The 12567-nt window shown below is 38.4% G+C and overlaps 1 protein-coding gene across 8 annotated transcripts in view; it reads left to right on the forward strand.

Moving 5' to 3' along the window:
• CNKSR2 (connector enhancer of kinase suppressor of Ras 2) overlaps window positions 1-12567 on the forward strand; it is a 476383-nt gene that overhangs the window by 241539 nt on the left and 222277 nt on the right. For 5 of the 8 annotated variants that reach the window (XR_002098973.1, XM_019524928.1, XM_019524929.1 and 2 more), the window contains one exon: window positions 4468-4614. The exons of the other annotated variants lie outside the window; for them this stretch is intronic. Coding sequence is in view for 4 of the 5 variants with exons in the window: in XM_019524928.1 (XP_019380473.1) it covers window positions 4468-4614 (147 nt within the window). In the remaining variant the exon portion in view is untranslated. The remainder of the gene's footprint in view (window positions 1-4467; window positions 4615-12567) is intronic. 8 annotated transcript variants of the gene reach the window in all.

A 12567-nucleotide genomic window follows, 5' to 3' on the forward strand; every position in this document is an offset into this window, starting at 1 on the left:
TATATATATATATATATATATATGTATGTATGTATGTATGTATGTATATAGATATATGGAGATATATATATAATTGCTATGGACTCTAAGACCCACCCGGTAAAGTAGTAGCCCCCACTATATGGGGCCTAATGGATGAATGGATTTCATGGAACAACTTAGGAAAAAACAGGACAGGAGTGATGTGGGTGTCAAAGGGTCAAAACATGAAAGTAAGTGCTCTGGTGGGGGGGGGGACACATACCAAGCAGAGCCCCCCAGGCCGCACCCACTGGTTCTCAAAGGCATCCAAGGAGCTGGTAGACACCGCCCACAGGTGCTGGCTCCAGGCTCTAGCTCCCCCAGCTGCAGATCCAGAAGCATGTGGGCAGAGTTGTTTTGTCCCAAGTGGCATGACTTGCCCCACACCAAAGTGGATGTCCGGGCCCATGTGCTGAGGCAAAAATCCCTGGCTCAAATTTGTGCTGCTCCTATTTGAGATGCTTCCAGCGCACATGCCTGCATGTGTAGATGCACCCTGAGGGTCCCAAACTATGTGCAATATGTCACAGAAAAAAACTACAGTCCAAATAGTCAAGTTACTCTTCTGATCTGATCTCCAACCAGTATTCTGTACTTAAAGGTGTAACAATGGTACAGGAAGTATGACATTTTGAAGGAAATTCTCAGTTGGCTATACTGGTAGACAGGATGGTTTTAAAGGAGACTTTTGGGGGATACATTTAGATTATACTTGGAAAGGGTCTTAGATTCTCTGTCTCTAGGATAGTGTGCTTTTAAACAGTTCCAGATATGCACATATGCTTCTCTTCACCACTGTAAACCCCATGCGTCTAATAAATTTATTTAGGGTGTCTCATTACTTCTCTTTCTTAGGTTGTGTTAAGGTCTCATTCTTTATGGTGAGGATCTCAGTGCAGAAATGGCAAATACAGCAAAAGCTGTGTTAACCAGCACATTATTCACCGGAAAACTGTATTAACTGGGATGCGGCAAAAGTGAAACCAAAAGTACCACTTCCGGGGGACTTCCCATTTCACCACTGCAAGCCGCTTTTTTCTTTGCCACTTCTTCAGCCCACAGCCCAGAGCAAAACAACCTCATGGGGCCCCCCTCCCTGTCCCCCGGTACACTGAAGCCGGGGAATGCACCAGACGGTGCACGTTTGATTAACCAGCATATTTGACTGACCAGCATCCCCCATTCCTGGAGGATGCTGGATAACAGAGCTTTTACTGTATGCTGATCTTTGTTATTGGCACCTCGATGAGTATCTAAGTCCCCTGAATAACGCTCTTAAACATTTTCTACTCAAGAGATACAAAATGGCCTTCAGGGTGGTGGAACCAGAAATGATACCTCCTTCAGAGAAAAAGTAGGCTTTTTTTTAAATTGTGCTTAAATTTTCACTGGAAAAAAATTAATAAAGTAAAATTGTTTATGCTCAAGAACATCTAACTTATTGTCTATAACAGTATTCAGTGATTTCCTTTAATCCTTGCAACTATTGTGATGAGATTAGAGATTCTTATTTGAAAGTTACTGAATAGGTCAGATATCAATTTAATCTCTGCTAGCTTGAAAATGAATATTCAGGTCATTTTAAAAAATCTGCTAGTATAACCAAAAATCAGTTCATGGGTATCTCTCTGGCCATTACAGTAACGAACAGGTGGTATTAAAGCATAGTTCTCCCATGCAAATTCATTTTATAACAAGAATAATTGGCGTAACTCCTATTTTTAGTCATCTCATGTCCTTTTCAAGGTGATTCCTGCTGCTTTATTCAGTACCAGGATGCTAACCTGGTCAGTATACCTTTATGTTACAAAACCAAAAAGTACCATTTCTTTACTCTTTTTATGAAGAGCTCTTAGCATTGGGAATTGTAATTCATTTTTAATCACAACGTAAAAGCAGGAATGAAGCTACAAGTGTGTTTCCATTTTTGTAATATGATACTTTCACTAGCACAGTGGTTCTCAACCTTTGTAGACTGAGCCACTCCTTAGAAAACACCAGGTCTTAGTTTTCACTTGATTTTTTTACTATAAAAAATTAATAGAGCAGTTCTTTGGTTGCAAAGACCTAAGAAAGATCACAACAGGTCAGAATGGTTCTAACACTTTGGATTCTTATATGAAATCTCTCCGTTTATCTTGCACACCTAACAGTGCTAGCTTGGCCTGGCATCCCACAGGACCCTTGAAAGGATCTTAAGACATCCTGGTTGAGAACCATTGCACTAGTGTTTTAAAGAAATCCTTTTATCTCCAAAATTGCTATGTGAATCAGAAAGCACTGTTGTAGGCAGGCAAGATGGCTATGCTTAAAATAGGAGAGTAATACTAAAAACAATAAGTTATATGTTTACATATTAACCCTTTAGTTGCTGCAGATATTCGTAAGGTAAAATGGAGACTATAACAAGGCAGTAAATGAATTTCGCAAGTTTTGCATAAAATTGTATGTAACTTTTTTTATTAAAAGTACTAGAGAAAATTATTAGTTTTGTTGCAGTACAGAGCCCTAGGGTAAGGCTTGCCCTTGTGTCCCAGCCATGCTCATAAGTCTTTTGCATGTGGAGTCCGAGAACAATTCTGTGGGAGAAATTTTGTCAGTATTTTGCTTTTTTGTTTGTATGAGCAGTACTATACAAATATATACTGGGTTTAGTGAAAGTGAGAACCTAACATTTAATTCAATTTGGTATTGAGAGAGGATGACTGGGTTTGCTGTAGTACATGAAGAATGTGAAGTATCAGTCTGGCAGTGCCTCAAATTATGGGCATTGACACTCTTGATGACTTAGGCTGCCGTCTTCCACAGAGCAGCAGCTCTGAAAATAACTGGTTCCTGAAAAATCAATGTGAGGCTTGGCATGCTCAAATCAAATGAAATCATACAAATGAATTGTATTTCCACAACATCTCCAGGAAGTACTGCAGGGTGGACAGATTCTGGTAAAACATAAAAACCACAGGTAAAACAAAAGTCGCAGACTTGATAATATGTATATTTGAGCATCTTGCATTGCACATTTCTCAATACCTTCCATTTGATTAACTGTTATACACTGTGTGAGGGTTTTTTTCTTGTGTGTCCAGGAGTAAATTCCTTGATATGAAGCAAAAACAGCATACAGATTTTATGTAATACTAGATCAGTGACTAGCAACATGGGTGCCATACTTAATGACAATTCTCTACCAGTAGGCTATAAGGTAGCTTTAAATGATATGTATTTACTTCATTGTGTTTAAAGCTAATGCAGCCAAAATGTCACATCCAAACTTGAAAATATAATTTTGTGTAATTTATTGTAAAAAACAACAAATAGAAAATATTTTAAATATAATCTTTCAAAGGAAGTGGAAAGCACAGTTTTAATGTGCTTTTAAACAAAGAGGACATACAAAGACTACAGAAATGACAAGTGTGTTTAAATAACATAGCTTTCTAAATTGATAAACCAAGATTTCCAAATGACTGATGATGCTGAATATCTCTACTTTTAATGGCCCAACTTGAGATACCTTAGAGCATCTCTGATATTCAGAGTACCTGATCTTTAAAAATTAATTTGTCATAAAAATGTTGCAAATTAGGCATCCAAAATCAATCCGTAGTCACTTTTGACATTGTACATGTGGACCATGCATATTCATTCTTTTTCATAAAGTGCGCACAGCAAATTATTAAAAAAGTTTACCGGGTGTTTTGAAATAACTTACAATTCATCTTCCTGTATTAATGTTTTTCATAATATTCACAGTGTTGTAATTTAATTGGTAAAATGTACTTTAGAGTGATATTCAAGCAAATAGCAGCTTATTTCATTTATTAATTCAGTATAATTAAAGTTTATAAGATTATTTGTAATCAAATGACAAATACTCTAGTCTTTAAATCAGCTGCCTTATTGCTTTTAGTTTATTTTTATAGCACTGTAAATAGTAGAACTTTTCACTGAATCCCAGATACTTGCATCAGTCTGAAGAAGTAATAGTGCTGGAATTATTAGAGTAGAAGAGGTGTAGCAACATATGGTTAGTAGACTTTAAGATAATTATGACGCATAAGTTGATCAGTTGTAGGTTAAACTGTAGGAAACAGAAGTGAGAGCTTTTTAACCTTTTAGCTGCTGTAAGAAAATGTATTTGGGCTTTGTTATTATTAGTTTTAAAATGACCATAAAATTAAAATGTGCATTGATGGTAGTGTCACAGTAGTTTATTCCTTCTAGTAGCTGAAATGGTACATATCCATTTTAACACATTGTGATACTTATTATAGTTGACGTGGTTTCTCATGCAGTAAGTTTGGACATTTCTTGAGTTAATCTTCTAAAATATAACAGGCACATGCACACACCTATTATGTTAATTTACTAACCTTATTAAAAAGGGAACATTACATCTTGAATACTGTACCTCAACTTTATTGTAATGATTTTGCTGGTTACCAGGTGGGGTGGCAGTTGAAAAATTTGGTGAATGCACTACGAGAGGACCCGAGTGGTGTTATCTTAACTTTGAAAAAGCGACCTCAGAGCATGCTTACCTCAGCACCAGCTTTACTGAAAAATATGAGATGGAAGCCCCTTGCTCTGCAGGTAATGAAGCTTAATCATAAGTCATACACCATCATTTTAAGTATAGATTATCTCAGTGATGCTTTATTGTGCTTCATCCCAGCAGCATATGGATTTAATCTTGTATGCTTTGAAAAATTGTTTGTGAAATGGTCTCTGCATAGCTTGTTCTTGTAGGCTCAGTTAAAATTAAATCCATTAGTTAGACCTTTCAAAATTAAGAATGATCCATAAGATCTTTTGTAGTTTGCAAGCCCAGATAACGGTAGGATAACTCTTCTCAGTTACTGGAAGAAAGACATCATGCTGAAGTACATGAGTCATTTTAGGGTTCCTGTTCACTTCTCCTGGCATAGTTTGGGAGCTGTTATATGGCTCTTTAATTCATTGTTAAACCTGCCCTGGAGCTGGAGCACACTTAGAAAATAAAAGGAGAAAAAATCTGGTTTCTTCACAGTTCAGTCAAGCACTCTAGTCATGTTCTGAAGTTTAGTTGTAAGAACATGATTTTAAGTCTGTCTCCTATTATGCAAAGCACTTGAGCATGTGCTTTAATATTTGGCTGAATCAGACCTCAAGCATGTGCATAGCTGTGTGCCCTTGAGTAATCTCCCTGAAATCTGTTCATGTAAATAGGGCTGTATGCAAGCAGCTAAGTTCTTTGCAGGATCAATCTCTATACCTAAATACAACAAGGAGAGAAGGGCCCTACTAACCCTTTTTTTATATACTGTCTTTGGTAGATTGGCACTGTTCCAACATATATAAATAGCCTTATTTAAGTATAAAACATCACTGGGATAGATTACTCTAGACTTCTTAATTAGCAGGAAGTAGAACTTTTTCCAGACTGTTGAAAACAGCTTACCAATTGATGTAAGTTAAAAAAATAATATTTTTCCTTTTGACTTTAGATATGACCCAGTCTTCAGATTAAGGAAGAATTTTATTTTCCTTGGATAAAACTTGCATTTTGGGAGAGATTATCATATCAAAAAATGTCTAATTTAAAATTAATTCTTTTAATAGGAATACGAGAATATATTTTATTCAGGTAAAAAAGAAAATGAGATATGGAAATGCCACTGCTGATAGCTATGTTCATTGCCATTAAAATGTTCACAGATCTATAAAAGCAATTAAAAATCGTTCATAGGGGTTTTACTCCTTCCCCCTTCCTTTCCCCATTTTTCTAATAGTTTAAAGGCACCATTGTCTTTCAAATTGAATAGGTATTAAAATGGCTTAACATTTAAAACATAAAAAGTACTGGCTAGAGAATATGGTATTAACTTTCAACCAAAATAATGTATTCACATCTGAATATGAAATTGAGAATATGTATACCTGATGTGAGTATATTAATGTATATGCTTGAAGGTTCTGTTTTTGTCAAAGAATTTTGATGACAGCATAAATCTTGAAAAACACATTAATGCTTAAACTGAGTCAAAAACCTTCCAGTCTATACTCCAGCTCTTCCAGTTTTCCATGGTGACTTTGCCTTTTGATTTTATTAAATATTTTTTCTGGGTCTGCTTAAGCCTTTGCCACTAGAGTATACCTCTAAAGGGTTCCACAGCAGGATTTTAGAAGAGAGGTCAGTGATAGAGATCATAGTGAATAAGCAATTAATTTAAGAGAGGCTATTTCAGAGATTTTGAAAAATTAGAGTGCAGTTTCCACCATTTAGACTTCATGCAGCAAAAGAGCGCAGATCTCCAAAGGCTGCTCAGCAAGACATGTTACAGATTTGGAGGCAGTAAGCCATCATCAGTGAAGCTTCTAAAGTGTCTGATATTAGAGCAGTAAACATGAGCAACAAGCATTTTTCTGAGACTTCTTTGTTTTCACAATTCTAAAATAATCATTATATGAAATGGTTTGGAAACTTCTGCTATGTTTAGTTTCATTTAATTTATTTTTTTATCATTCTTATTTAAAAATAGATTCCAGATAGGTGGCTTTTATCATTTTTTTAATTGAACTAATATAGGAAATGTGAATAATTGTTGAGGCCAATTTAAAACCTAGCAACCAAAATGCCATTAAAATATGAATAATACAAGTCCGATATCCTGATGCTATATTACAGTTGTATTAGACATGACATCGAAAGGTTTGGAATCTTATTTTCACCTATGTTGCGGGGGTGCTGTAATTCACGGTTTCACGACGTGAGAGATGATTTACTTAAGCACATCGATTGTAGAAAAAGCTCTGGGAATAAGTCAAGATAAATTTTAGAATCTATTTAATTGTATCTTCTTTCTTCAAGTTTATTGGTGATGAACAAAAGACCAGTGGCTTATAATTCTTTTTCCCTTGGTTGGTGAAGGGCAAAGCCCAAACCCAATTTGCAAACTTACTAAGTGGAAGCAGCTACTTTTAATAGAATATTAGTAGGTACATTATTACCTTTTAGTTAAAAAGTTTCATTTACACTGGGGAGTCAACAGAGTAAAACTGTGTAAAGATCAGTCCCCCAGGAAGGTGGCTTTTGTCATCAGGTCTGTCAGTCTGCCTCCTCTCAGGGGTCTTATGTTGCCTCTCTTGGGGGTTTCTGCATTGCTCTATTATTTCTCTTTAGTTTCATGAACACTTGCATCCAATACTTTTCTGACCTAATATTCACTACCTAAACTATTTCAAGAAACAACTCGCCCATTCCGTATCTCAGGGACACTCTATTTCTATGCACCATTTTAATGGCTGAAGGGGCCTTACAAAGGAACAACTAACATTTCATGCAGCCTGTAGCTTAGCTACTTTTCTTATTATGAACATCTAAGCCTTATAGTGTCCTCTTCGGCTTAGCACAACTACCTTTTTTAAAGCAACTTCTACATAAGCATAACTAGTAGACATTCACACATCAGACAGTAAAACACAATTTAATTCATATCACCCTTAATCATTTGTTATACAACAACCTGATCAAGTCAATCTTAATTTTAAATACTGGTTGTGTGATAAATCTGTATGGTTTGATTATATAAGAACAAAATAGCCCAACAGTCTTACAGCTATTCAAAAAATATGCAGAGATGAGTGCTAATAGTGTTGATTATATTTGGCTATCTCTTCAAAATCCAGCATCATTGTCTATGACACACTTTTCTCCAAAATTCACACATTGTAGTTTGAAATTGCCACATGGTATTATTAAAGTTCTGCATATGTCAGTTCCTTCATAGGATTGTGTTCTTTATTGACAATGAAAAGTAGTTACCTTGAGGGAAGAAAGTAAATACCTCTGTTGTCTATTTTTTTTCTTTTGTTTTTTTCTTTCTGGGTGGTGGGGGGAGAGAATTAGGACAAAGGAGGAGGTAACATGTTTTCCTATATCAAGATGTCATGAAATAACTGAATGGTATAGTTTCAGAATTAATATTCTTAAATAGTATTAATTATTCAACACATTTAGCAGAGACAAGCTATAATGAAATCAATACCCAGCAACACGATATTTTTCAAATACAAAACAGGAGCAGAAGACATATTACTAGTGGTATCTAATTCTTAGAAGTGAGATGCTAATAAATTGTTGACTCAGGTCCTGCAGATTAATGGCTTTTGTTTTCTAAGTCCTGGAAGAGGAGTGAGCAAAGATAGGAGGCAAAATGTGGTTCTAGTGCGGGGCGGGCAATTATTTCAAGCGAGGGGCTGCTTACCAAGTTTTCACAGGTGCCCCGCGCCTTGGTTGCCATCTTGGGACTGGAAGTCCTGCCCCCTAACCCCCAACCTTTGCCACCAGAAGCCCCTCTCCTTGCCCCCCGAGGTACTCCTTTCAGCAAGGGGTTTTGCCATCTCAGAATCAAAAAAATACTAAATTATATTCTAAAAATCAAACATCTACAATGTTCATTAATTTGATTTCAGAAAATCTTTTTGTCCTGATTTACATGTGTTAGTGTAGGGTACATAGAGGTGATCGCACAATAGCTTAAAATGAAGTCTTACTCATGTAAACTGGGGGGGAGTGGGGGTAGGTATAAGTTTGTGGGGGGCTATGGGTGGGTATGTGGGGGAGGATATGGTGTCAGAGAGATTGTGGGGGTGTGTGTGTGTGGATATGTGGGGTGTGGGTGGGTGTGGGGTTTGTGGGGAGCGTGTGTAGGGGGAGTGTGGATGGGCTGTGTGAGGGGGTGTGGGGGTCTGTGTGTATGGCAGTGCAAGGAGGGGTATGGGTGCATGTGTATATTGGTGGGCACTTGTGGGACTCACCCTACAAACACACACACACACACACACACACACACACACACACACACACACACTGTGTTTGCCTCATTGTTCTCTTTCTCTCTCCCCCTCCCTTATTGTGTGTGCATGCATGCACGCACTCACACACTGGCCCCAGGGTACTGGCATGCCCCTGCTCCCACAGTCCAGTGATGCAGCCAGGGGCCACATGGTGCTGGAGCAGCCACATGCAGGGAAAGCTGTGGAAGGCAGACACTTCCGGGTGGGAGGCAGGTGAGGGTGGGGCCCAGCTGGGCTGGCCTTTCTCCTAACTCTTGCTGGCTTTTCCTGGGTCCTACTGCCCCTGTCTCCTGTCATTGTTTAACAGGGAGCCTGGAGCAGATAAATATTAATTTTCTAAACTTTGTCGATGCCCCATGGGCTGGATGGAATGATTTGGCAGGCTGAATATGGCCTGCGGGCTGTATTTTACCTGCCGTTGTTTTAGGGATTAGTCATATTGCACAGAAATTTGGATGGGAGAGTGAGTCAGCCAAATGCAAGAAGTTTTGATAGTGAAGCAGTTGAGTTTTTGCATGTACCCACATCAGCAAGTATCTTTGAGAGATGTTCCAAAAAATTTAGAGGCACAAAAATTTCAGCAAATTGAATTCGAGACTTATTTATATTGAAATGTTGTAATCGAAACCTTTTAAAATCCAGTTCTAAGTAAGAGTGGGTAATGTTGACGCAGTAGTTAGTAAACTGCCCTTTGTTGTTAATTGTAGGCACGCGCATGAAAAGTGTGTCACTTGCAGCAACATGAAAAACCCAAGGTTAAATGGAGCAAAATTAAACATGCCCATATGATGGGCAAGTTCTAGAGGAAATTCTGTAATATCCTAGCAGGTGTTGCTTACAGTTCACACTGCTAATGATTTTGATGCAGGCGTTTACTAGATTGTCAGTGATTTTTAATTTCCTGCTGTCCAGTGAATGTCTTTAATGCATCTTCCAAAATTTAGACTTGTCATACACCACCAAAATTTTGGGGGACTGAAGATATTGAAGGGGCTTTTAGTTTTTCAGATTTCTCAGCTGACTACTAATCAGCCTAATCAAAAAATCCTGCAAGGTTTTTTCTAGGAAGTATGTGGTATGCTTACCTTTTACCACTTGCCCAAATATATATTTCTTGCCAAATAATGCATGTAAATAGTGTTTAACTATTACATTTTCTGCTATTACTTTCATTTGCCATAGAGAATTCTGAGAAATTAAAAAGATTCAAGAAGAAAAAATATTCACCAATTCTCTGAACAAGCTAGTAACTAAAGTGCAAAAATATCTGACAGAAAAAACTAATAATGTTGTATGTACATTGCACCCCATCACATGATGCAGAAATAGTGTGTATGCAGCATATTGAATCCTAATGTCAATTAGTAAACATAAAAAACCCTTTTGTCCTCCTGTTTAAAAGAATGACTTTTATGGTAAAAGTTTGGTTTTGGTTTTTTTTTGTTTTTTTACAGTAAAAGGTACTTTATTTTTAGCCTCTGGGTAAAAGGTCAGAGAAGAGATTGAAAGTCTCTGTGTAGAAGTCAAAGGGGTGAGAAGCAGTGAGGGTGTCATGGTGGGCATTGCTATAAGCCTTCAAATCAAGGGGAGGAGATGGATGAGGCCTTTTTTTTTTTTAAACAACTGTTAGAAGCTTCCATATAGCAGGACTTGGAGCTCATGGGTGACTTTGGTACCAGGACATCTGCTGGGAGGGAAACACAGCAGTGCACAAGCAGTCCAGAAACCTCCTGGAATGTGTAGGGGATAACTTTTTGATTCAGAGGGTAGAGAGGCCAATGTGTGGGAGAAGCTCTTCTCATCTTATTGCTCACAGACAAGTAGGAATTAGTAGAGAATGTGATGGTGTAAGATACTTGGGTGACAGTGGGCGCATCAGCACGAGATGCTACTGCACAGTGGTTACTGCACAGTTATTTAGTACTTGTATTTAGCAAGTACTAAATAAATGTGCAGTGACTGGAGTTACTGTGCAGCAGCAGCAGCAAATGTCTTTGACAGTACTGCGCAGTAGCCTAATAATACTGCATAGTAGCGTATTGGCACTGTCCATGCTGTGATGTGCTACTGCGCAGTATTATTAGGCTACAGTGTAGTCAGTGTCCTATGTAGATGTGCGCAGTGACTATGAAGTGATAGAGTTTAAGATCCTAAGGGGAGAAAGGAATGGAGAGCAGTAGAATAAGGACACTGGAATCAGAAAAGCAGACTTTAACAAACTCAGGTAACTGGTTGGCAGGATCCCTTGCATGTCAGGAAGGAAAAGGAATCCAGGAGAGCTGGCTGTATTATAAGGAGGCTCTCTTAAGGGCAGTGGAACAAGCTATCCTAAGGAGGCAAAAGAATGGGAAGTGCCACAGGAGACCAGTCTGCCTAGACAGCAATCTCTTCAAAGAGTTGAAACTCAAAAAGGAACCCTACAAAAAACAGTAATTCAGGTATAGTACTAGAGAAGAGTATAGGAGTATCATACGGGCATGCAGGGAGAAAATTAGGAAGGCCAAGGCACATTTTGAGATGCACCTGGCAAGGAACATAGAAGGCAATAAAAAGGGATTCCATAGGTATGTGAAAAGCCATTGGAAGACCAGGGAAACCTGGCCTTCCTCTGTTACAGAATTTGGAAGACAAGTTTAGTCACAGACAATGCAAAGGCTATAGTATTCAATGCCCCTTTTACTTCAGTCTTCACAAATAGGGGAAGGTATCAGATGAAAGTACAGTTGGCACCAGAGAGAGGGAAGGAGATGAACAGCCTAGAGTAATTAAAGAGCAGGTTAGGATTTAGAAAAGTTAGATGCTTTCTGGTTGGCAGGGATGGATGGGATGTACCCAAGGGTACTGAAAGAATTGGCTGAAGTAATTTTGGAGCCATTGACTATCCTCTTTTAGAACTCAGAGAGGTCAGGTAAGTGCCCATCTTTAAGAAGGGGAATAACAAGGATCTGGGGAGTTACAGACCAGTCAACCTGACCTCTATACCTGGAAAGATCATGAAGCAGGTCTTCAAGGAATCCACCAAGAGCAAATCATGCCTGATCGTCCTGATTTCTTTCTATGATAAGGTGACAGGCACTGTGGATGAGGGGAGAGTGGTGGATGTGGTATACCTTGACTTTAGCAAGGCTTTTGACACTATCTCCCACAACATTCTTTTTGGCAATCTAAGAAAATACAGACTACATGAAAGTACCATAAGATGGATACAGAAATGGTTGGATCATCATACTCAGCAAATAGTCCTCAGTGGTTAAGTGTCTAGCTGGGGGGAAGCATCCATGGATTCCCCCAGGGGTCTGTCTTGTGTCTGGTATTGTTTAGTAGCTTCATTAAAGATTTGGATGATGGCATCAGGTGTGTATTCAGTATATTTGCAGATGGCACCAAGATCTATAGAGTTGTGGATGCTCCAGGGGATAGAGTTAGGATCCTGAATGACCTGGATAAATGAAAAATTCTCTGCAGTCAGTGATGAGATTCAGCAAGGAGAACTGCAAATCCTGCAGTTGGGATGAAATAACCACATGCACAAATACAGACTGGGGAATGAATGGCTAAGTTGCAGTACTGCAGACAAAGACTGGGAGTTAGGGTGGTCCATAACACTGAAAATAAGTGCTTTCTTTGTGGGTTTGAAAAAAGGTTCAAAGTGGTTCTTCTCCAGAAGCAGATGTTTAGAAGATGACCAGGAGAGAATTTTATCAAGTC

The sequence above is a fragment of the Gavialis gangeticus genome, unplaced genomic scaffold (genome assembly GCF_001723915.1).
Source record: "Gavialis gangeticus isolate Ggan-Ray unplaced genomic scaffold, GavGan_comp1, whole genome shotgun sequence".
In the NCBI taxonomy this organism is placed as follows: domain Eukaryota; kingdom Metazoa; phylum Chordata; order Crocodylia; family Gavialidae; genus Gavialis; species Gavialis gangeticus.